Source organism: Neolamprologus multifasciatus, chromosome 20 (genome assembly GCF_963576455.1).
Source record: "Neolamprologus multifasciatus chromosome 20, fNeoMul1.2, whole genome shotgun sequence".
Classification (NCBI taxonomy): domain Eukaryota; kingdom Metazoa; phylum Chordata; class Actinopteri; order Cichliformes; family Cichlidae; genus Neolamprologus; species Neolamprologus multifasciatus.
The window spans coordinates 4,225,911-4,250,819 of NC_140458.1; the positions used below are offsets into that span (position 1 = coordinate 4,225,911).

Here is a 24,909-nt window from a genome sequence, read left to right on the forward strand (position 1 = left end):
TGAGATGCCTCATAAGCCGAACAAACTGCGCTGACAGGAAGAAGCTAAATATTGGAAAGGTTTACCAATGGCAATAAAGGGGAGCTCGAATTATCCCACATTTAAGACTCATCTCAAACAAAGGCCGATCGTCAGTGTGTACAGTTTGTAGTTTCAGTACCTTTAGTTTGTAGTATTACTGCAGCATTACTGCGTTCTGTCAGGTTCGATCCTTGTCTCTCCGTTCTGTTTGTCACTTGGAGATTTTTGAGACAATGTGGCAGCCTGGACAACAGCCTGCAACACAGCAACACAGCAACTGTGAGGCAACACAGCAACTGTGAGGCAACACAGCAACTTGGAAGCAACGACAACGGCAGGAAGTCGAAGATGCTCTCAGACCTTGAAGCTTCTCTTCCTCTTCTGGACGTTTTGCTCGGGATGGAAAACGATGACGTAAACTTTGGGCATGTAGAGCATCCCGAGAGAGACGGACGCACTGAGAGACATGGAGACGGTCAGAGTGGCCGTCTGGATGAACAGCTGTGGAAAGAGAGGCTGATGCTGAAGAACGGGTAACCTCTGTGCAAATTCATTACTTTGACTTCTAGCAACCCCGACGTCCAGCCGATTCACCAACAGTCACGATTTTTTAAACTTTTCATGGTCGAGGAGGATTTTTTTAGAACTCCAATCAGCAGAAAATTGCTCAGTGGGATATCGGTGAACGCCCGGAGTTCAATAAGCCTTTGTAACAGCCTGAAAAGAAGAATTTCAATCAATTTGTGACCAAATCAGGCTTAAAGGGACATTTTTTTAAAGGTCACGACTGGACGACCAGTTTGCTATTCGAATGTTTTACTGGTGCACCTGTGAAATATGCAAAAACACACACTGCAACACAATACAGTACTGGGTGTTGCTGTGCAGTTTACCAGGAAATTTATCAAAACAAGTAGAAACATAGATGGAAATACAGAAACTAAGACAAAAACTGAAAGTCTGACAAGCTGGAAAATAAAAGTTTGTTATAAATACTTTTGTTCTTCAACACATGCTGAAATCTCCAAGGCAGCTTTCTGTAATTCTGTAAGTAGTCTTCAGGAATAATTTGGTACCTCAGCTTCTTCTTCCTGTCTCCCTTTCTCCTGAGGCTTCAGCGAACAGTAGACAGATCAGCTGAAGGCTCAGATGTCCCGTGTCAGACTTTCAGATATGTTCATCTGCTGTAGATGTTTCTATACGCCTGTCACTTCTTCTTTTGTCCTCTACTTTTTTAGTTTCCTCACATTTGTAAGAGAACTGCTCACGGTGCTGAGATATGCCACGTTTTCAGCTACAACCTCTTTGTGAATCACCTCGTCTGTGCATAAATAATATTTCATGCCAGTCAAACTTTGTTATCTCTTAAATGTGAGTACATTGTGTGTTAGTAACAGTGCCTGTTATGTGTAGACACTACACTTCCATAGAGAGTTTTTTATGCCTGAATGATTCATTGGTCAACATTAAGATCTTTAATGAATAAAAAAAACGATGAGGTACAGAAACTGGACTGAAAATGAAAGAAAAAGCAGCGAATGTCCAAAGAAAAACCTCTTCAGAAAGCCTGAAGAGCGATGGCTCAAGACCAGTTCAAAGAAATAACTCTGGCTTGTTGGAAGCAAAAAATAAAGAAAGGAAGAGACATGTGAGGACATAAAATACATACAGCCAGAGATGGGCAGTAACGCGTTACTGTAATCTGATTACTTTTTTAAAGTAACGAGTAAAGTAAGAGATTACTATTGCAAAAACGGTAATTAGATTACTGTTACTTTCCCGTAGGAACGCTGCGTTACTGCGTTACTAAAACCGTGATTTTTTTGCGAGAATGTCTCATGACAGTGACGTAAGCGAGTGCGACGTTCGTGACAACAGCTGTGTGCAGATCAACAATGGATCATATATCGAGTGCAGAGAGAGTATGAGCGTGCAGCGTTTAAAGCTTGGAAGTACTGACCTTACTTTGAGTTTGATTCCATAAAAAGTGACAAAAACATTAGTGTCCGTTGTGCGTGGGAAGAAAACTTCTTTTTACAGCGAAGAAACCCCTAAACTTCCAAACAAGCTCCGAGTAGCTACGACGTAATGGGAAACTCACAGAGAAACTCGCGGATTCTTCCACTGACCGCGGCACACCTGCACCAGGGTAACCCTCCGCCTACCCCACTCCTGCTTTACAGGTGAAAATAGAGCAACAGGACCGCTAGTCTGTGACTTTATTTATTTTCTGCTGTGTTTTACTTGCATCTATTTGAAAGACTGAGTGTAAACACACAAAAAATATTATTTTATGTGCTGGAATGTGCAGAAAATAGGTTTAAATGTTAAACTAATTTCTTCCAGTCAGAGAATGTTGCATATAATTAAATTTTTGCTTGATGCATAAAGTTAAAAGATTAAAACTAATAAAACAAGTTTTAAAAAGTGACTTTTCCATTTGATTACATTTTGTATGATGGATTATGCAGAAAAAGTAGAATTGGGCTGAGAGATCTATCACTTTATCACCTATTCAGGTTGTAAATCGTGTTTTTAAAAAGTAACTAAGTAACTAAGTAATTAATTACTTTTGAAAATAAGTAATCAGTAAAGTAACGGGATTACTTTTTGGGGAAGTAATCAGTAATTAGTTACTGATTACTTTTTTCAAGTAACTTGACCAACACTGCATACAGCACACACCCTGCAGCACGCACAAACCCACAAACACAGTGCCAGCATCGTGTTGCTTTAAGTGCGTGTGAACTCCTGCAGACATGTTAATTCCCTCAACCACACAGCTGTGTTTCCATCACTTCAGACGATATCACACTAAGCTGGATTCGCTTTCCGGGGTCTGACCTTCACTCGAAGTCTTACTGCTGAACCGCAGTGATTTACAGGAACCTGTTTTTGTCTCCAGAAGAGAGGCGAGTGGCCACAGTGTGTAAACAGATTTATGTCCCCACAGTCAGAGTAAAACCACACACACTCTCTCTCTGTTAATCCTCCTGCAGCTCTGTGTTTGTTCTCTCGGCCTCAGATAAAAAAAAAAAAGACGACAATAAAAACAGCTTCTTTTATTTTCTCCTCCATCCAGCATCCGTCACTCCTCGACTCTGAGGCAGGAGGAGGAGAGACGAGGAGCGAGGAGGACTGAATGTTATCAGAGTGAGGCAGGAGGAGCAGAGGAGGAACAAAAGAGGAGGCGGAAGGATTTTAATTCTAATTTTAGTGATTGCTCCTCCACAATATCGCACAGTCTTTCCTGGATTTTACACAAACAAACAAACAACACTTAATGTAGTTTTAGCGTTTCTCGGTTTCCGTGGTGACGGCAGCTTATTCCGTTCAGGCCGACGGTGGCAGGTGGGAGCACGTGTGGAGGAAATCTGGCTCGTGCTTCACCTCTGTGCTGTTTCTGGCACCTCTGGTTTTCAGCTGCCCAGTGCAGGTCTAATGAAACACCTGCCAGACTGGCTGCTGTGGTCAGCTGTACAGCTTCACACAACATGCAGACAACATGTCACCAAATCATTCAGCAGGACTGCAAACTGTGCTGCTACCATGAAAGTAAGTGGTGACCTCAGGCTACAGGATCCAAGCTATTAAAGTGGAAAAAGCAGAAGCAAAAACACACGAGGATGGTCTGCTCGGTATCTTTATGTTTGCACTCGTGTTAAATCTCTTCTTCCCAGAAGCCTCTTTTCTTCTTCCCCTGTGGTTTCCTCTCCGCTCTGAGATAAATCTGCTGGACGTGCTTCTTTCTAACGCTGCTGTTTCCTTCCTCTTATTTTAGTCTTTTATTGTCTCTTTTATCTGTTTGGTGGAGCTCTTTGTAACTTTGGTTTAAAAAAGTTATTCTATAATTACGTCCTGTGTTTGTCCATAATCTGTATAATCCAGCTGTTCCCCTCTCAGCCTGGAAATGCCTCCACTTTGTGTCTAATTCTGCTCCGGTTTATCTGCAGCATTAAAGACTCGTCCCTCCCTCAGCTCAGACTAAACCACAAACACTAAAACCTGCTTTCACCACATTTCTGGGTCAATTCACAGTTTTAATTTTCCCCTCACAGGAAACAAAAGCAGGAGCTCGTCGCTCTGCAGGTGCGGATGTATTTGTGTTTCCCCGTGGCTGTAAATAAATAAGCCCAGCATTTAGGCACAGCTCGCGATTATATCACATGATCTTCCTCAGCGTGATGATGAAGGTCCTACTGTGGACATGCAGGAAGGACGAGTTCAAGCACAGCTTCACCAGAATTCAACAGTGACTCCTGGTTTCCTCCTTAAAGAGTAACGAGATCCTACGAGGTTCACCGTTTCAGGTTATTTGTTAATGAGAGTAAAGAAATGCATTTTTTATATTAGCATCAAAATACTTTTTATGTGTCTGCTGGGTTTAATCTCCCTGATGGTCTGTCACAAGAAAAACTGAGGATCTATTGATGCATATAACAGATGAAGCCAATATGATGTCAGCCATACCTTTCACATTTCGAACCCTGTGTGTTAGACTGATATTTGGTAATTAGTGCATAAAAATAAAACTAATTTGTCCAATCAAAGCACAGGCTTCCTGCATGGACATGCGCTTGTCTGATAAGTCCGTTAAAACCGCTCACAGAGACACCAGCACCAAAACAGTCTGACCAAGTTGACTGCAGTTCTTTGAATGTCCACCTGAGGCTGCGTCCAAAAGTGAATCACCTTCTACAAACAGGAAATTAGATCAGAAATAAACATGTTACAACCTGCTACATAAACGCCTTTGTAAGGTTATTTTCCCCCCACTGTAACAGCAGTATGGTGGCTTTATTTTTATGTAATTCAAAGATCTACATATTATTAATACATTATGCATTTTAGAAGCACGTCTGCTCAGACTCTCTGCTGAACTTCAGCTAATATGTGCCAATGAACTGGGTCACTTCACTGTATTTGTGCTGTTGGGGTCTTGTGGAGCCTTAATGTCATAATCTAACAGATAATATAACGCTGTGTGATTAACAGAGATGGGCAGTAACGCGTTGCAAGTAACTGTAATCTCCGCGTTACTGTAATCGGATTACTTTTTTCAAGTAACGAGTAAAGTAAGGGATTACTATTGCAAAAACGGTAATTAGATTACTGTTACTTTCCCGTAGGAACGCTGCGTTACTGCGTTACTAAAACCGTGATTTTTTGCGAGAATGTCTCATGACAGTGACGTAAGCGAGTGCGACGTTAGTGACAACAGCTGTGTGCAGATCAACAATGGATCATATATCGAGTGCAGGAGAGAGTATGAGCGTGCAGCGTTTAAAGCGTGGAAGTACTGACCTTACTTTGAGTTTGATTCCATAAAAAGTGACAAAAACATTAGTGTCCGTTGAGCGTGGGAAGAAAACTTCTTTTTACAGCGAAAAAACCCTAAACTTCCGAGCAAGCACCGAGTAGCTACGACGTAATGGGAAACTCACAGAGAAACTCACGGATTCTTCCACTGACCGCTGCGGCACACCTGCACCAGGGTAAACCTCCGCCTACCCCACTCCTGCTTTACAGGTGAAAATAGAGCAACAGGACCGCTAGTCTTTGACTTTATTTATTTTCTGCTGTGTTTTACTTGCATCTATTTGAAAGACTGAGTGTAAACACAAAAAAAATATATTTTATGTGCTGGAATGTGCAGAAAATAGGTTTAAATGTTAAACTAATTTCTTCCAGTCAGAGAATTTTGCATATAATTAAATTTTTGCTTTAAAAGATTAAAACTAATAAAACAAGTTTTAAAAAGAGACTTTTCCATTTGATTACATTTTGTATGATGATTATGCAGAAAAAGTAGAATTGGGCTGAAAGATCTATCGCTTTATCACCTATTCAGGTTGTAAATCGTGTTTTTAAAAAGTAACTAAGTAACTAAGTAATTAATTACTTTTGAAAATAAGTAATCAGTAAAGTAACTGGTTTACTTTTTGGGGGAAGTAATCAGTAATTAGTTACTGATTACTTTTTTCAAGTAACTTGACCAACACTGGTGATTAACTCTAAAAAGTCTGCAGTCTAGTTTTGGTGAGTGAAGCTCCAGCATCTGAACGTCACGTTACTCAGCATTAACTGTGTGTAAGTGTGTGTATGTAATGCACTGCACCACAAAACAGCTCTACACAAACCAGTAAGTGAGGTCACATGATTGTATCTATGTTTTTGTACGTGCCTTCTTAAATATACCTGATTCTGGTTGCAGCTTGACCTAGCTTGGCTCGGTTTGGCCTGATTCTTACCTTCTCGGTGGACTGCGCGGTACCAAAGAAGATGGGTACGAATGCGAGCCAGACGATGCAGGTTGTGTACATAGTGAAGCCAATTGGTTTTGCTTCGTTGAACGTCTCTGGAACGCCACGGCTCTTCACGGCGTACACCGTACATGTTACCTAACAGCGAAACAAGCAGGATTGATGAAGGTTGCCTAGCAACATCGATGAATCTGCGCTCTATGAGATGGTCGTTGACGTATCTGCTGCAGGTCAGTGTGTTACCATGAGAACGATGCTGTAGCTGAGGCAGCAGATGATTGACAAGTCAGACATGTCACACTTCAGGATGCCCCGGGCCAGGTCAGGGTTCGGAGGGCGGAGCTCGTCATAATCGATAATGGTGTGAGGGGGGACGACGCCAAACCACACAAACACACCGAGGACCTGCCGCACGCACGGAGAACAAAAAGTGGGAATCATGTGAGGAGATGCTATAGGCAGAAACAGGAAGTCATGTGGCGCCTGTGGACTCACCTGGACACAGATGAGGATGAAGGTGATGACCAGCTGGGACGTGGGGCTGATGAATTTGGGCGGGGTCACCGACCTCTTGCCCTGTTCAAAGATGCGGTAGATGCGGTTGGTTTTGGTCAGCATGGCAGAGTAGGTGATGGCCATGCCGAGGCCCAGCAGGAGGCGCCGGAATGCACAAACTACCACACCTGGCTCCGCAATCATCAGGAAGGTGATCAGGTAGATCAGGAAGATACCTGCAGCGAGTGAGAGAGAGGGGCGGACAGGTGAGCTGATGGCGTCATCGTCACAGCTGATGATGTAATTACCGATACACACCTGTCAGCAGTACATAGCTGAGCTCCCTCCCTGACGCCCTGACAATGGGCGTGTCATTGAAGCGGATGAAGGTGATAACCACAGCGCTGGTCGCCAGGATACCGAGCATAGCGAGAGAGGCAGGCACTAGGGCCCAGGGAGAGTTCCACTCCAGTTTGATGATGGGAGTGGGACGGCAGGCGGTTCTGTTGGGGACCGGCCGCATGTCTGACGGACAGGTCTCACAGTTAAACTCATCCAGCTGGTACTGATACCCATCACACAGCTGCAGACAGGGGAGACAAACTGTTTAGCCTGAAGAACGACTGGCATCGGTTTTAGAGGCACAACATTCAAGCGATCAGAGAAAAGACAGGTTAGAAGACAAACTCGAATCCAGTGATCCATAATGTGCAACACTTGGTGCCAGTGAGGGAAGAAAACAGGAAGAAAACTGATGAAGCTTAGTGCTTGAGGGCTTTGCATGTCAGCAGAGTGATGTTATATTAAACTGTAGTCAGATTTTGTTGGGACAATAAAAGGAAGCTAATATAGGAGAGACATAGGATTTCTAGTTTCTGCTGCAACGTTTTGCATCAACTGCAGGCTTTCTCTAAGACAGGACGTTCCTAATTTTAATAACAGTGCACAGATAAAGCGAAGATGATCTAAACAGCAAATTAATTATAAATTCTCCGAATTCAGATAAAAAGATGCATGCATGCTGCACGTTTACCTCACAGTGCCAGCAGCAAGGAACCCCCTTCACCATCTTCTTCCTTTCTCCAGGGTTACAAGGAAAACTACAGATGGACTCTGGAACGGATCTATCCCCTCCTGACCACTGCATCTCCTCCAGCTACAGACACCCAGGAAGAAAGAGAGAGGCGTACAGCCACACGAAGAAAGACAGAACACTAAAACCCAGCAGGAGTATTTTCATGTTCACTCTTCTTACATTGAGTCTCAAATTGTTGGTCCACTGGCCGATGACATGGTAGCCAGGGTGGCTGTGATTGGTCATCTGAAACTGGAAGATGTCGTAGCGTCCAGGAGCGTCTCCGTTCTCGTTGAACAAAACACTCGTACCAGCACTTCCTGCGAGACAGACAGGCCGCGTCACCTTTAACAGCTCATCTCCGTGAGGCCACATGTGGCATCTCCACTTTAAGGGGAAACAGCAGCTACACCCAGCTGCACAACAACTACATTATTTGGCTGATAGAAAGCTGGACAAGACAGTTAAAGACCCAACAACTCAGAGTGTAGCTAGTTAGGACACTTAGCTAAAAGTTGGTCATTCTCACATGGACGTGGACCTGAGTAAGTAAGTAAAACTTTATTTATATAGCACCTTTCAAGATAAAAATCACAAAGTGCTTCACAGAAGCTAGAACCTAAAAAGAAAAAGTTTTTAGCTGTTTTTTTAAAAGCGACCACTGAGTCCACAGATCTCAGGCTCAAAGGGAGAGAGTTCCACAATCTGGGGGCCACAGTTCCAAAAGCTTTGTCGCCTTTTGTTTTCAAAAGTGTGTTGGACAGCAAGCAAGCCCTGGTCACATGACCTCAGGGACCTGCTGGGAATGTATGGATGTAAAAGTTCACTTATATATGTTGGTGCTTGTCCATGCAGAGCCCTGAAAGTCAAGGTCAAAACCTTAAAGTGGATTCTGAATTTAACGGGGAGCCAGTGCAGCTGAATCAGCAGGGGTGTGACATGGGAAAACTTGGAGGACTTGGTCAGAAGCTTTGCAGCAGCGTTCTGAACAACTTGCTCCAAAGAGGCTTTACATAAACAAGTAAACAAAGAATTGCAATAGTCCAGACGAGATGAAACAAATGCATGAATGACAATTTCTAATTCGGAGCGCGATACAATGGGACTCAGCTTAGCAATGTTTCTCAAGTGATAAAAACAGGAGCGAACCAAAGATTTTACATGGGCATCCAAAGTCAGAGCTGAGTCAATACTAACACCAAGGCTCCTGATAGACGGGTTTGCAAATGTAGCCAAGTTTTCCATAACACTAGGTACAACATTTTTAGGAGCACAAACAAGGACTTCAGTCTTCTCCTCATTTAGTTGAAGAAAGTTTCCAGCCATCCAACATCTAATGGAGTCTATGCACTTATGCAAAATCTGTAGCTTGGAAACATCACGGGGCTTAAAGGAGATATATAACTGAATATCATCTGCATAGCAGTGATACGAAAAGTCCTTAAAAGTGCTCAATAAGTGTTGAAGAGGAAGTAAATACAGTAAGAACAATAAAGGCCCCAAAACTGAACCTTGTGGCACACCATAGGCAAGAAAAGTAGAAGAGGAACTGTACTTAGAGGTAGCCACAGAAAAGGATCGTTCATGCACATAGGATTCAAACCAGTCCAAAGCAGCCCCTGAGATACCCACCCAGTGTCTCAGCCTATCTAGCAGAATATGATGGTCCACAGTATCAAAGGCGGAGGTCAGGTCCAACATCAACAGAACGGAGCATTCTCCTGCATCACATCTCATCAAAATGTCGTTGGAGACTCTAAGAAGTGCAGTTTCAGTAGAGTGAGCTCTACGAAAGCCAGATTGGAATTTAACCAGAATGCTGTATTTATCTAGATTAGCTATGAGCTGCTTAGCCACAACCTTTTCTAAAATCTTAGAAATGAACGGTAATTTTGAAATCGGTCTGTAGCTACTAAGAAGAGAAGCATCAAGCTTAGGTTTTTTTTAACAGTGGGTGAATGACAGCATTCTTACAATAAACAGGGACCTGACCAGAAACCAGTGAGGTATTGATAATTGTGAGCACACAGGGACCAATAGGCGACCGTGGCTCGGGAAGCGTATCTGTAACCGGAAGGTCGCCGGTTCGATCCCCGGGCTCTCTGTCAAGACACTTTACCCTACCGCCTACTGGTGTTGGCCAGAGGGGCCGATGGCGCGATATGGCAGCCTCACTTCTGTCAGTCTGCCCCAGGGCAGCTGTGGCTACAACTGTAGCTGCTTCCACCAGTGTGTGAGTGCGAGAGTGAATGAATAATGGCATTGTAAAGCGCTTTGGGTGCCTTGAAAAGCGCTATATAAATCCAATCCATTATTATTATTATTATTATTAATAGACTGAAAGACATTTTTAAACAAAGATCCAGGTAAAATATCAAGAGAGCAGGAGGATCCTTTCATCGAATTAACTAACTTGACCAGCTCAGGTAAGGACACAGGTAAAAATCTTTCTAAAATTACAGGACTAGCTTGAGTTGGAGCAGACAAGAGAGACACAGAAGGAGAGATATTGTTCCTCACGTTACTGACTTTTTCAACGAAGAAAGAAATACATTTTTCACAATCTTCATTTGATGAAATTGGGACAGCATGTGGAGCAGGAGCAACAATATCACTAATGGTGTCGAATAGTACCTTAGGGTTACCTCTGCTCTTAGACACTAAGTCTGAGAAATAGGCCGCCCTCGCATCTCAAACTGAAGTGTTAAAAGAGACTAAAAGGTCCTTTAAATGAAGGAGATGGACATGCAAACGCATTTTCCTCCATAAACGCTCAACCTTACGGCAGCAACGCTTTAAGAAGCGAATGCTGTCATTTATCCAGGGAGACGACTTTGAAACTGGAGCTAGTCTAGCTTTGACAGGACAAACATTGTCTAAAATACAAAGACAATGATTATTAAAAAGATTTGTTAAAAAATGAACATCTTTATAAGGAGATAAAACTAAATTAAAAGCATCGGAAAATTTAACAGCAGTAGAGGAAGTTAAGATGCGAGAGCTAACCACATGTCGAATAGGAGAGAGGGACAAATGAAAGGACAGATTAAAAAGAATACAATGATGATCCGAAATAAAAATGTCCTCAGTACAAATAAAATCAATGTTTAAACCTAAAGTAAAAACAAGGTCCAGTGTGTGTCCTTTGGTGTGTGTGGGACCAGACACATGCTGAGTAAAATGAAAAGAATCCATGACGCTAAGGAAACCTCTGGCAAAGAGGTCAGAGTCATCATCAACATCAACGAGCTGAAAGAAATAGCAGGAACATAATCCAGTTTGACAGTAGGACAGAATGAATCAACATATTAATGAACCCAAAGGGAACACTGAAGCTTCAGGTGGAGGGATTTAAAGGATCAGTTTGACAGAGCTGGACTTCCTGCTGGGATTACCTCAGACCTCAGACTTTCAAAGCTCTGTGTTGGTTTAACTTTGCAGCTCCTCTTGAGGTCTATCCCAACACCAGCCAACCTGCTGGTCTTTTTGCATTTGTGCATATAGACAAGACATCAGAAATTCATGGTTGTATTAAATCAGATTTTATCCCGAATACTTCAGCAGATCTCAGAGAGCAGAACTACCTTTACTGCCTGTAACTGCAGCACATTCACTCAACTCTCACAACTCTCTCGCTAGTCCTTTAAGCAGAAAGCTTCTTCAGAGTTTTCAGCAGCTGCATCCTTTAATTATTAACACACACACACACACACGGTACATCAGAAAGACCGAGTCCACGGGGGAAACAGGCAAAGTGCATTAACTTATTATCTCCGTGACTCTGAATAAAAACACAAACCAGCTGTGGAAATTAAACCAACACCTGAACCACGCAGCGATCAGAAGATAGAGAACTCCAGCTGATCCAGAACGTGTTGTCCTCTTAATTTCCATTACAACTTGGTAATAACATGGTAACAGTGTGGTAATAAGCTGAAACAAGGCAGTAATAATATTGAAACAAATTTTTACCACTTAATTACTGGAAATTGCCAAAGTAATATCCAAATATTTATCTTGTGTCATCAGTGGTTTCAGCTGTTTAGGGGTTTTATATTAGATTGAAATGTATGTAACTGGGTAAGAACAGGTAATAATGAATGCCTGTAAGGCAATACCAGTTTGTATGTTTTGGTAACAACATAATAACCTGCCAGCAATAAAATGGTAATTTTCTATATATTGACATGTGGCAATAACCTCATAGTATGAGCATAATATTGGTTGATTCCATACCATATTTCGATACTATTACCATGTAATAATAATAATAATGATAATAATAATAATAATAATAATAATAATAATAATAATAATAATAATAATAAATCCTACCTTATGTCTGCAGTAGTATTTTGTTGTTTGAAAGTAACATTATAAATAATGTGTTTAACATTGTGTGATATTAACTGAAAATATGCATGGTGGTCCTGTTTCTGTCTAATTCCACATTAATAACCGATTACACCACATTTCAAGAAGAATGATGATTAACTGGAATAATGTAGCAGTTTAGTTTCTGTGTAATAATCAGTAATGAGGATCACAAATTTTCTTGAAATATTGTAATATGGGTTTGAGGCATTATCGCCCAGCCATATATGAAATGTAGGAGAAATGTGAAGTTTTGCATTGTTTAGGCCCGACTCCAGGGAATTATAAATAAACGATCACATATGTTTCCAGGTTATCATCATTCTTCTTGAGGTTTACTTTAATAGGCTATTAACATGGAATTAGATATAAATGTGAAATTTTGACTCTTCACGAGTCACTTTTGCACATTATGCAAAGATATTGTCATTTTATTGCTAGCAGGTTATGACATTGTTACAAATATATTACTGTCCTATAAAAACTGGTTTTGCTTCAAAGGTATTCATTTATTTTAACATTATTATCCCCAGTTTCTTGCCTATTATTACATAGTTACATAGATTTCAATGTAATAATATTATCCTCCCCAGTGTTACCAAGTGCTCCTCAAATGGGATTGTCGATCATTGTGTAGTTCACAATAATGTTATAAAGACTCGATTTTACAATAAAAAGTACCAAAAACTGGTCATTATTGTGATTATTACTGTTAAAAATAAGAATTATTATGATTTCAAGGCACTTTGTATTTTTTTATATAAATAAAACTTGAAAAATCAGAGCAATCTCCCTTCAGCACCCGCTGCCCATAACACCGAGGTTACAGTAATAACCGAATATATCAACATATCACCAGGCTCTCCTTTAAAAGCAACTTTCAGTCTAAACGGAGAGAACATGAACTCAAAACACTGCTCCTCGTGTTCTGTTGCTCTTTATGATGCAATATTTTCATTATAGAGAAAAATCCCAATATTAGTATGAGAGGGCCTCAGAGATCACATGACCACCAGGCGTCTGTCTGCAGGATTCACCTTTGGTCGTGTTGTCCCTGTTCAGGTTTGTGTCTAGTCTCACAGAACCAAAAATCCGCCTTTCTTAAAGTTCAATCTCCTAAAAATCAGAAAGAACCATAAATAAGAACTAAAATGATAAAATATTGATGATTTGAAGAAGATGAAGTTTATGTAGAGGGAGACGAAGGAATGAGAGAGAGAGACTGGCGTGCTTTGTGGCATGCAGCTCCGGTGGTTACAGATTAAATCCTCTCGGTCTTCCAGCTGCTGCAGCTTCACATCTTTATAAAATATGGATTTGATGTCTAACAGGAACAGTTTGTTCAGTTGCTTGAAAAAAAAGTCTGAAACCTGGTCATGAGGAGTTTCTGTAGATGTAGAGAGATGCTGAAAAAACAAAAAATAAAAAACCATCGATGGGGTTAGATTAATTGGTTGATTCATTCTAAGTTGCTTACAGGTGTGAATGTGAGTGCCAATGGTTGTCTGTCTCTTTGTGTTAGCCTTGCATCATATTGGTGACCTGTCCGGGGTGTACCCTGACCCTGTGGGAGCTGGGATAGACTCCAGCCCCTCTACGACTCCGATAAGGATACATGGAAGAGAATGGATGTTGGATGGATGGATGTTGGTCCACAGAGACTCCTTCACTGGGACAGTGAAATCCTGCAGACCACCCGGGTGGTGTCCCTGATATCTATGAAATGCTAACGGTAAAAATGTAAAACTCCTCTTGAAAATTTAACTAAAGTTGCCGTTAACGCATTTATGCAGCATTTAAATAGATTAAAATGTCAATCATGTATATTTAATCTCTGTAATATTCTGGATATTTCTAATTGAGCTATTTGTAAGTATCAAAGCTGTTTCTTATATTCAGTAACTTTGTAATATGCTGTATTATTTCATTTAGTTCAGTCTGTTGATGTTCTTATTGTCTTCGAGCACCTGTAACCACATCATTTCCTTATGGATTAATAAAGTATTCTGATTCTGATAACATAACGTGTGAATGTTGATATTGATTATGGGTGGGAGAAAAAATGGATACTGTGTAGTATGGTGATATTTTGTTTGCTAATAATGTATGGATACAGGGACAGCAGAAATCAATATTTTGTTACAAAAAAGGTTTTTGTGCTCTGACTTCAGAGCATGTTGATCCTTTTTCTGAGCAAGAATCCTGACATTCCTTCACTGTCCAAATGTGTTTAACTTGTTTTTGGCAGCAATAAACATGACAGTTTACTTATTTTAATTTAAGACATGTTTTATTTTAATTAAGTTGAAAACTTTTTTATTTAATGTAAAATTATATTTTGTTTTAATTTACTTTCAAATTCTTCAGTTGCTGAATGGGCTGCATAGTTTTCATAAACTGCATAGTTCAGAATAGCTATAATTGTACCAGATGGTTGATTCAGTTAAGTTGGACTAGACTGTAATACAAACCGTTCAGTTTGTCAACAATAAAACTGAAATGAGAGAAAGACTGAGTGTGAGACTTTGATATTAGAGAAAATGAATATTGATAAAGTTTACCTTTATGTACAGAATCTGAATATCGCAAAATATTTTTAAAAAATTGCAATAATATCGTATCGTGCGTTAAGTATTGTGATAATATCGTATCGTGGGATGTTTGGTGATTCCCACCTCTACATATTGATCCACAAAGATTAGAGATCTTTAGAGATCAAACCACCTCTTACAAAAGTAAAAACAGAGATCAGAATGAAACACATTTATCTGTTTAAAAAAAAAGAAAAAAAAAAAAGACAACTAACAGCAGCATGACTGTGGACAGACGTGCACAGGCTGCAACACGAGTTATTTAAATTTTAGTTCTGTTTCATTCGATGAACTTACAGACTCAGGAATGCTGCTTGATTAATGTCAAGTCAATTATTCCAGTAGGAAACATGGAGGATTCTTGTTATTCTTTCTATCAAACAACTTGCTTAAAAATGTGTTTATATCATTTTATTTGACATTTAATTCGATGCAGAGATTGTAGAAAGTAACTCTGGAATAAGGAATCATTCTTATTAGAAACTAATGAAACAAAGATGTAACTCAAGCCGACATCATGGTAAAGTGACCAGCAGCTGACGGTTAATCAACGTCTAAATGTTTGATGGCAAAAACAGAAAAAAGCTCATTGAATTGACTGAAACCTATTTGTATATGAATTAAAAGAGAAAAAAAAGGCTACACTGCAGTCATACGGTAAATATTTTAGTCAGAAGATTATTCATCTGTCTCATGTTCATGCTGTGCTTTATTTTTTCTACTCTTTTGTCCTTCTGTGGTCAAATTGGGTGTGTTCCTGGGGTTTGGTGGCATCACTGAAGGTTACTTGGCAGGAGCTTCAGATTTTGTTGTGTCTGTTTAAACATGATAGATTGCATAAAAATGGTTGCTTTAAAAAAAAACAACCCTCAGCCCTCGAGGTTGCTGCTTGCTAAATGTGAGCTGTGCAGCTTCTTCTTCCACTCGTGTTGCACTGAGAGCAAACTACACAATCCTGCAGTACAACGTCTACAAGCAGTACACAGACAACCTGGACATTCACTTTACTACCTTTTAGTTAATTTCTTTAGGAGTCCATTAAAGACCCAACAGCTGGAGGAAACGCCCATTCCCCGCTATAAACTCTCACTGTTCCTCAGTCTGAGTAGCTCTTCTCCCCCTGCATATGTTTGATTTATGAAATCCAACATTGTTTCACCACATGGCCCACCTTTGACTGCCACATTCATTGTATCGTCCATTTGTGTTAACATTAAGCTCTTAGTTAACATAAATGATTCATGAGCCTGTGTCTCCTCTCTGCCGTGATGCTTCACAGTCAGGTCCCGAGCCTTCAGCATTTTCAGAAGAATCTTGTTCACACCTGCAGACTCACATCAGCACTCGTACATGGATATGTTCGAGTCTTACAGATTAGCCTTCTCTATTAAGGACAGATCCATCACTTTCAGGAGTTCCTCAAAGGATTCTTTCCGCTGCTTGTCAGTCATCCCTGGTCAGTGCATGCAAATCATCTTCTCACTCAAAACAGCCAGGACTGATTCTGCCCTGAAGCTCTGCTCCCCTCTTAACCTCAGTGTCTAAGATGTACACCTGACCACATCCTGGTCCTCAGGTGTTTTGGTGCTTCAAAAATGCCAATTTAATGTTTACCACCCACATATGACAGCATCTGCCCCTCGGGCCACTTGTTTTTCTTACTACTGCCACGCAGTGTGAATCCCAACCTTGATATCTCCGGAAAGGCAGTCCAGCTGCTCTCCAAGCGTTTGTTTCCAGAGTGTGGAGACGAATTACACCCAGTTGGCATCACGTTTTTTCCCCAGAGAGATGATGTCCATGGAGCCAGTTTTACAATAGCAACCAAACCAAGCTCTCAGCCCATTCATCTAGCAACCACAATGCCTCATGAGTCAAGGTTCAAGACCAGGTCTGAGTATGGGGACACATTCGTATCCTTACTTCAGGTAAAGCACGGTTACCGTAAAACAGTGTAATGTGTTGTCTGCGTGTTTTCTAACCATTGAAGTTGACGGTTCTGATGTAGTTCAGCAGCACTTGTCCCTCCACAGGGTCCATGTTGTTGCAGACTCCGGAGCTGCTGGGACACATATCCTGGTGCATGTTGTGCAGAGCGTGAGCCATGGCGTAGACCGCATCGATCACAAACTGAACCTTTCCTTCCTGCTCGTAGAGCGAGTCCCGTCCGATCCTCTCGTCACCTGCAGGAACACACACTGTGTCATATAATGGGAAACTACTCGATAAGTTGACTCACAGCTGGTCCCAGACGCCCTTCAGGTGTAGGCACACCTGTACATTTCTTCTTATCGGGGTCCAGTTTGATTCCAGGCCGGGTCAGTTTGCACCTGAAATCGTCTTCCCAGAACTCAGCAAACCAGATGTTCCTGCGGTTGTTCTCCAGGGAGCGAGTCATGAAGTACTGATCAAACCCTGCAGAACAAAAGTATAACACGCATAAAACACAAACAGCATCGAGTCTGAAAGCGTCCAGATGAATCAACTTTTTGGGATTCCAGCCTGTTGCGTTTTTGTTTTCTTGGTTTTACCGTCAATCGAAGCCCGCTTCGGCAGGATGGTGACTGCACCCTCGGCAACATCCTCTAGCTCAGTGACCGGTGAGCTTTTTGCACCCCAGCTGTCTGACCCCACAAACAGGAAGTGGCCCGTCAGGTTAGCACGTTTTGCTGCCTCGAGGACACGCCTACCAGAAAGAGACAGAAAGAATCAGACAGTAAGTGATGTGACAACACATGAGGATGAGTCCGCTGCCATTGCTGCTCCTCAGCCTCTGAGCAGACACACATATGGTATCGATTTCAAAGTCGCCTCATTCTCCAGAAAACTTGACCTCTGACCTTGAGGTCAAGGTCAAAGAGATTGAAACTCTTGTAAGTATCGGGGCGGCCGTGGCTCAGGGGGTTGGGAAGCGTATCTGTAACCGGAAGGTTGCCGGTTCGATCCCCGCGCTCTGGTAGTTGTGTCCTTGGGCAAGACATTTTACCCACTTTACCCTACTGCCTACTGGTGTTGGCCAGAGGGGCCGATGGCGCGATATGGCAGCCTCGCCTCTGTCAGTCTGCCCCAGGGCAGCTGTGGCTACAACTGTAGCCTCCACCAGTGTGCGAGAGTGAATGAATAGTGGCATTGTAAAGCGCTTTGGGTGCCTTGAAAAGCGTTATATAAATCCAATCCATTATTATTATAAACTCATCTAAGTTTTTAATAAATGCAACTATGGTATTAATTTGAAAATTCTGACTTCCTTCCTGAGTTATCGCATTAACAAGATTTTCAGAACACTTCAAATTCCATCAACCTTAAACGGTTGAGAAGTAAAATAAAATCAGTTAAACCTGAGAAAAGTTCCAATAAGTTCTTCATATTATGACAATGTTGTAAAATATCTGCTGGTGGTTTTTGGAGGTCACTGGTTTTTCATAGTGTCTAATCACCTGCTACTGTTGGTCAAAACTCCTGATCTGGACTAAACGTAAAAGGATTAATGGACTTAGTTGTGCTCAGGTTGGGTTTTTTGTCAAACAGACTTCTAGGACTGCCACTTTCATCTGTGCAATATTGCCAAAATCAGCAACATCTGGTCTCAAAGTGCTGATGAAAAAATAGTTCATGCATTTGTTTCTAAGCTGGACTATTGTAAGTCTTTATTATCCGGTTGCTCTAAAAGCTCCATGAAAAGCCTTCAGTGGACACAAAAAGCTGCAGTGATTACTGAAAGGGACTGGAAATGGAGAACATATGTGTCCCATATTGGCTTCTGTTCATTGGCTCCCTGTTAAATCACTTTCCTCACATACAAAGTTTCATGATCAGGCCCCATTGTGTCTCAAAGACTTCAAAGTATCATATTATACCAAAAGAACGCTTCGCTTTTAAACTGCAGGCTTACTTATGGTTCTTTAGAGTTTCAATAAGGAAAATGGGAGGCAGAGCCTTCAGCTATCAGTGGAACCAGCTCTCAGTTTGGGTTTTATTAAAGGTTAAAATAAGTGCTGAATCAGCTGATCCCAAAGCATCCCTTATTTAACCCTTTAAGACCTACCATAGAACCAAGTCCGCCAGAGCTTATATTATATTTTTACATCCCGTGGAGCCATTTTTGGGAGCATTTCAAGTTGCTATACATCAATACAACCATTACAGCCTAGATTTTAATAATATGTATGAATTAAGTGCATAGTGATTACATAAATTGCAAAAAAGTGGAATAAACTACAAAAAAATTGAAAATTGTTTTTGTTTTTTTAACATATATTTCTAGTTAGAGAAATTTAAGAGGCTTATCCCTCAAAACTGTAAATACAAAAAAGTTGCACAAAATAGTTTCCCACCACAGGAAATTTATTTTGAGTGCCTTCATAGTTTTATTTTTGAAATACACCAATTTTTATACACTGCAGGAAAAACGAAAATAAATATTATAATGCAAATTTGCAAAAAAGCAGCATATGCATCAAAATAAACTATTTCCAGCAGTGCAATATGAGTCCTAAGCATCCCAGAAACGACACAGAAAGTCATGAAGTCAAACATAACTTTTAAAAACACCAGTATAGGCTCATGAGGCCCGGACGGTAAAAAACTACATTTCGGCGAAAATGACGTCACTTCCAGTTTCGGGCAGGTCATGGCAGACATGTGATAGTTCGCGCTGACTTCTAATCCAATGTAGGAAGTGTTATGAACAGCTGATCGGATCGGCAAAGCGTGTTTCTGGAATATTATGTTTTTGTTCCTGCAAGCGCTTTTTATGCAGTTTTTGCAAAGCTATATGTGGAAGGAAACTGTGACCGAGGACAAGCTGATGGCATAAGATGTAAGTACAACTCCTCAGGTTTCATATGCAAAAAAAATTATTGCGCTAGCTCACGTGGTTGCAGAGCTACCGGGATTTAAAAATAGTTACGCAAAACAGAGCGTGCCCGCTCCGACCGGTTTTAAAGGGTTAAGCTCCCATAGGATTGTTGAACCTTCCTATAATGTCACCAGAAATGGCTGCCCCTGGTCTGTTGGAGATCTCTTCTTGTTACAAAGGAGTTCTTCCTTCCCGCTGTTACCAAATGCTTTCTCACTGGGGATTGTGTAATTGTCGTTCACTCTACTTCATGGTCTTTACCATACAGTATAAGTCAGGTGTGAAATGGACCTTGTTGTGAACTGTTGCTACATCAATAAAAAGGGAATTTGTTTGTGTGTTTACTTGATGTCATCCTCATTGGCAAAAATGATCACGCCTCTGGCATTACTCGTCTCCATCAGACGTTTGATGATCTTGTCAAACTCTCCAGCTGTCGGCTCGCGAGGAATCTTCACCGACTGAGCGATACACACCCCACCTGACATAAAAAGAAAGAGGTTACCAAGAGATGGACAGATCAGGAAAAACACGCGAGTTAAAAGAAAGCTCTGTGTACCAGCCTCTCTGGAGATCTGCATGAAGGCGTCGACTCCGCTCTCTCCGTAGTTACCCTCCGAGGCCAGGGTGGACACGTAGTTCCAGCCCATGGCTTTGACGATGTCCAGCATGGCCTGAGCCTGGTATGAGTCCGGAGGAACCACCCTGGAGAAGTAGTCGTACCGGTTGTTATCACTGAGCTCCGGAGCTGTGGACGCATAGCTCACCTGAGGGATCTGAGAGACAATCATCCAACAGGTGACAGGTTTAAACAGAATCTGGTCAAAGACGCGTCCTTTATCCTGACAGTCAGCGCTCAGGTTAAATTAAACACACTGGTCAGACTGGAGACACTGCTGGAGTTTAACAAGCCAGGAACACAATACGCACACACGCACGCACATAGAGGATTAATGTTGTGTAACAGCTGAGCAGAATGTGTGTCAGAGCCTCAATAAACAGAATAACAATCACATTAACGCACAACACTGCGCCTGTGTGTATGTGTGTGTGTGTGTGTCTGTGAGCAAAATAATGAAGGTCTCCACATTAATGAGAGCAGACCTCGTTATGACAGCCATCATCATCATCATCAGGGAGAAGCCTCAGTGGAGCGAAACAGACATGAACTGAGTCTCACTTTACAGCCTTCACTTTTTCCTCTGCACTTAATTTATGTCAACAGTGAGCACCTAGGAACGCTCCATGGCACCACCAACCCCCCACCAACTCTCTGTGACATCACCTAGCAGGTGTGCAGGTCTGTGCTCAGCAGGTGATCGGGTCCTCTCAGCTTTCGGTTCTCTATAAAAGAAGGCGTTAACGCAGATAACGCTGCTTGCAGCTAATTGACCAGTTTGCTAAATTTGGTAGCTATGTGTGAGATCAATTGGGTTATAATTGTAAGGTTGGTGGTTTGACACTTGGCTGTTCTAGTATACATGCAGCAGTGTCTCTGAGCAAGACACCCATCCCAAATCGCCCCCAATGCATCCATCGTGTGAGGAAGGAGCCTAAAGTATGTAAATGGAGAAAATGGCTTTCAGTGCACTTTCCATTCATCAGTCGAAACATAACAGTCATGATTTAATACAGATGGGGCTCCATATGTGCCAGAAGCTGAAGTTTGTAATGTGTGATTACGTGTATTCTGCTGGGGTTTGCTTTAAAATTCAGCTGCTGAAAATAAACCCGTGACACGTGTGTGTGGTTCACGGAGACTCAGTCAGGAGTGTAAACCCGGCTCTAGACTGAACCTTCAAACCCGGCTCCGAACTCCCAAAAACCCTTTAAAAATCTGACCTAATTTGAGGACACATCTTCACAAAAACGCACACAGAGAGCACCCGTAACAGAGTCATTAAAAGCTTTCATTAGAGTCAGTCAGTCATCCAGACACAAAGTGTCTGTTTAAAACATTAATCCACCAACCAGACTGCTTCATCCATTCACCGTCTGCCCTACTGTACCTGTCTGTCTCTAAGAGTGTATGTTAAACCAGATTAGCCATCCTTATAGATATAAGAAGTTATGGATTGTGTATAAAACATGGGCGTGATCGTCGTGACGTCACCTACTAGGTTGTAAAATCAACGCCGTTGCTATCTTGGTCTTTATGAAAGACGGGCGGATCTGACTGAGAAACTAAACAATACTGCACAATCATTTGAAAGCAACTTTTCAATGACAAATCACACCTTGTTTATGATCTATTTTACTCCAAATGAAAACTCCAAAGTCAGTTTCTATCTATGATATGCTCTTTTCTAGTGCAAAAGACCAAAAACGAACCCTGTTCCTCACTGTTTTTGTTCTTCTAGCCGTCTTTCTACGTGCGCTGGTTGAATGAAAGTTCTTGGCTTCATCCAACATTAATACTGTGCAGCCTTAATACTGTGGGATCCTGCAGAAGTCTACTACCAAGAAGATGAGCTAAAACTATTGCTAAAAGAGCATGTGCAACCTTCAACATCCTCACCAAACCTTTTCCTCCAACCTGAAATATTAGCTCTTACCTTTGCACTAACCTTTGAACCCAATGCCCTTTCATGTTTTTCTAACAAGAGCCACTGCCTGCTGGCCACAAAGCTCTTAAAAGGAAGTCAGTTTTAAGATAGTGGTGTCTTCACCTTCCACACCTAGAAGATACATACATATTGTATATGCATGAGTGAAATTTGTCTGTGGCATCTGCAAAAAGCACCATTGCAACACACATGCACAATCAACCTACACTTGACTGCTCTTAGTTTTGCACCCAAAATGGGAAACCTGAACTATAGATACTGAAAATGAAAGCCAGACACCACATTTAATTATTATAATACCGTCACTCTTGATATATGACAGAGAGCGGTGATCTAAATTGTACTCCTACATAAGTTGACACAGCCCCTTTGAAACCAAAAGAAAAAACTCAGAGAAATTGTACAATTCAAAAATGCTAATCTATAGAAGTTGTGGTGGCGGGTATACTTATGTCCACACGTTCCCGGGTATTTTTGAAAACGCAGATTTTTCTATGCGTTTGCACCTTTCGTCCACACATAAACGGCGTTTTCGGTCACTGAAAACAGAGATTTTTAAAAACTCCGGCCAGGGTGGATATTTTCTTTTCTTTTTTTTTTTTTTGACAACTTTATTTATAATTTTCCTGGGTGGATATTTTCTAAAACTCCGTTTTTGCATTTACGTGTGGACGAGAAAAACGAAGAAAACGCAGCGTCAAAGGTGTGCGCCTTTTTTGACGTCACACTGTGCGCCACGTTATTGTTTCGGTGAAATGAATTTCTACAATACTGTTACTGTTAATTGTTCTCTCTGCAGTGTTTAAATGCTTACATACACACACAGTTACTGTCCCTCCACACATATGACTCGGTTCTGCTTCTATGCCCCAGCTTTGTTTACTATTTCCCACCGAGGCTTCTAGACTTCTGATTGGCCAACATTTCTACACGGTTAGGAATATAGCGCCACCTGCTGCTTTGGCATGTTCCTAGCAGCGTTTTCCTTCATTTCTGCGTTTTACGTGTGGACGGGATTATTTTTTAAAACGAAAACGGAAAATCTCCGTTTTCAAAAATACCCGTGTACTCATTCATCATTAAGAAACCAAGAACAACTTCAGGCTTCTTTTTAACACAAAAGGTTCACAGCTCTGTTGAGCCTTGTATTCCTTTAGTTCTCAGAATTAAATACTTTATGAAGTCCTATATAAATAAAGGCTGTGGTTAGTTTTTTGATCTTCAGCTGCTTCCTGCAGATGGCCCAGATACATCACCGAGCACAGATGCTTGCTTCTAAACCAACCTCAGTATTCCATCCAAACCAGGCTCAGGCGTGAAATTTATGGTTTTGAGGGGTTTTGTTGTTACCTCAGTTTCCCTGGGTCTTTTCCCCTGTTGTAGTTGTGTGTCTTATTTTGAAATAAATATTTACGCATTACCATAGCGACCAGAGAGCACTAAGGGGCAGAGAGGAGGCTGTTAATCTCATGTTGTTGGCGGATTTTAGGAGGACGCTGCTAATAAAGTTACACAATTACAAACAGAATTTATAATTATATTTAAAAAATACCACAGTTTTTTTCTTGGTCGTATCATTTTATTTTGTTGTATTTATCCACAACACCTTAAAGGCCGGTGGTGAAAATATTGTCTGACATTAAACCGGTCCGTGGCACAAAAAAGGACCGCTGGGCTGCATAAACCTTTAACTTTAAGCCTTTTTGCTGATATCCAACCTCTAACTCTCTCCTCAAAGACTCACACATGGACTCGTCTCCATGTTTGTCCTGCTGGATCTCAGTCCTGCATTTAGTTCATGTTAATGAAGAATGATGCAAACAGGCTTCTGTGATAGAGCCGGTACTTTTTAAACTTTACGGGTCAAAGTCTGGGTCACGGTCTTATCGTCAGCGCCGAATGAGGTTACTGAGGTTATGCTTCAATATTGCCCAGGCTGCTGGGGGACTTCTTATAATGCACCACCTCAGCCAACTCTGCTGTCTCTTGCTCTCCCTGCATTTATGTGTTATAAATAACTATTAAATATCATTAACTTTGCGTTTTTCGTCTCCTGTAGTTTGTGCTTTGTCACTGCTATTCTTACACCTCGTCGCACCGGTATCATCGGCTCCTGGGTTAAATCAACGCTGTGTGTTATTATTATGTTGTTTGTTGTCTCCCTATGATCTTTTCTAAGTGTGCTCGAGGCGGCTTCCTGTTAAAAGGGTGTTTTATTCTCCCTCATGTTGCTAATAGCAGAACAGTTGGCCTTCTCTCTGTAGAGTCCCAGGGTTTTTATCTTGAAATAGAAACTGCTTTGAATGGATCAGAGCTGTATAAATAATAAATAAAGAACGAACTTGACAAAAATCTAATTCTGTACGTGTTTTTCAGACCACCAGACAAATGAACACATTTTAATTTCACTTACATGAAGAATTTATGTCGTTCAAAAATGAAATAAATAAACCATGAAGTAAAATAAAGAATAAACTAACAAATTCTCAACTTTCTAAACAATTTTTTGTTGTAAATGACGATATAATATAAAATAAACTGAACTTCCTTCTACACCTGATTTACCTCACACTGCTGCGTTCTTGTTCCATTATGCAATGGCAACATCCCTTTGTTAACTGTGCAGAGTCTAATCTGACTGGAAAATTATACTTATTGTTTTGTA

General features: G+C 41.2%; 1 protein-coding gene across 2 annotated transcripts in view; it reads right to left on the reverse strand.

Annotated features, from left to right (window-relative positions):
* The window catches only part of grm6a (glutamate receptor, metabotropic 6a), a 39,687-nt gene that overhangs the window by 11,299 nt on the left and 3,479 nt on the right, over positions 1 to 24,909 (reverse strand). For both annotated transcript variants that reach the window (XR_014871536.1, XM_085145937.1), the window contains exons 3-15: positions 20,237 to 20,453; positions 20,023 to 20,158; positions 17,351 to 17,505; positions 17,094 to 17,234; positions 16,802 to 17,002; positions 8,035 to 8,174; positions 7,813 to 7,935; positions 7,098 to 7,362; positions 6,780 to 7,015; positions 6,528 to 6,689; positions 6,273 to 6,422; positions 382 to 522; positions 161 to 276 (exon numbers count right to left, since the gene is read on the reverse strand). Coding sequence is in view for 1 of the 2 variants with exons in the window: in XM_085145937.1 (XP_085002063.1) it covers positions 187 to 276; positions 382 to 522; positions 6,273 to 6,422; positions 6,528 to 6,689; positions 6,780 to 7,015; positions 7,098 to 7,362; positions 7,813 to 7,935; positions 8,035 to 8,174; positions 16,802 to 17,002; positions 17,094 to 17,234; positions 17,351 to 17,505; positions 20,023 to 20,158; positions 20,237 to 20,453 (2,157 nt within the window). In the remaining variant the exon portion in view is untranslated. The remainder of the gene's footprint in view (positions 1 to 160; positions 277 to 381; positions 523 to 6,272; positions 6,423 to 6,527; positions 6,690 to 6,779; positions 7,016 to 7,097; positions 7,363 to 7,812; positions 7,936 to 8,034; positions 8,175 to 16,801; positions 17,003 to 17,093; positions 17,235 to 17,350; positions 17,506 to 20,022; positions 20,159 to 20,236; positions 20,454 to 24,909) is intronic.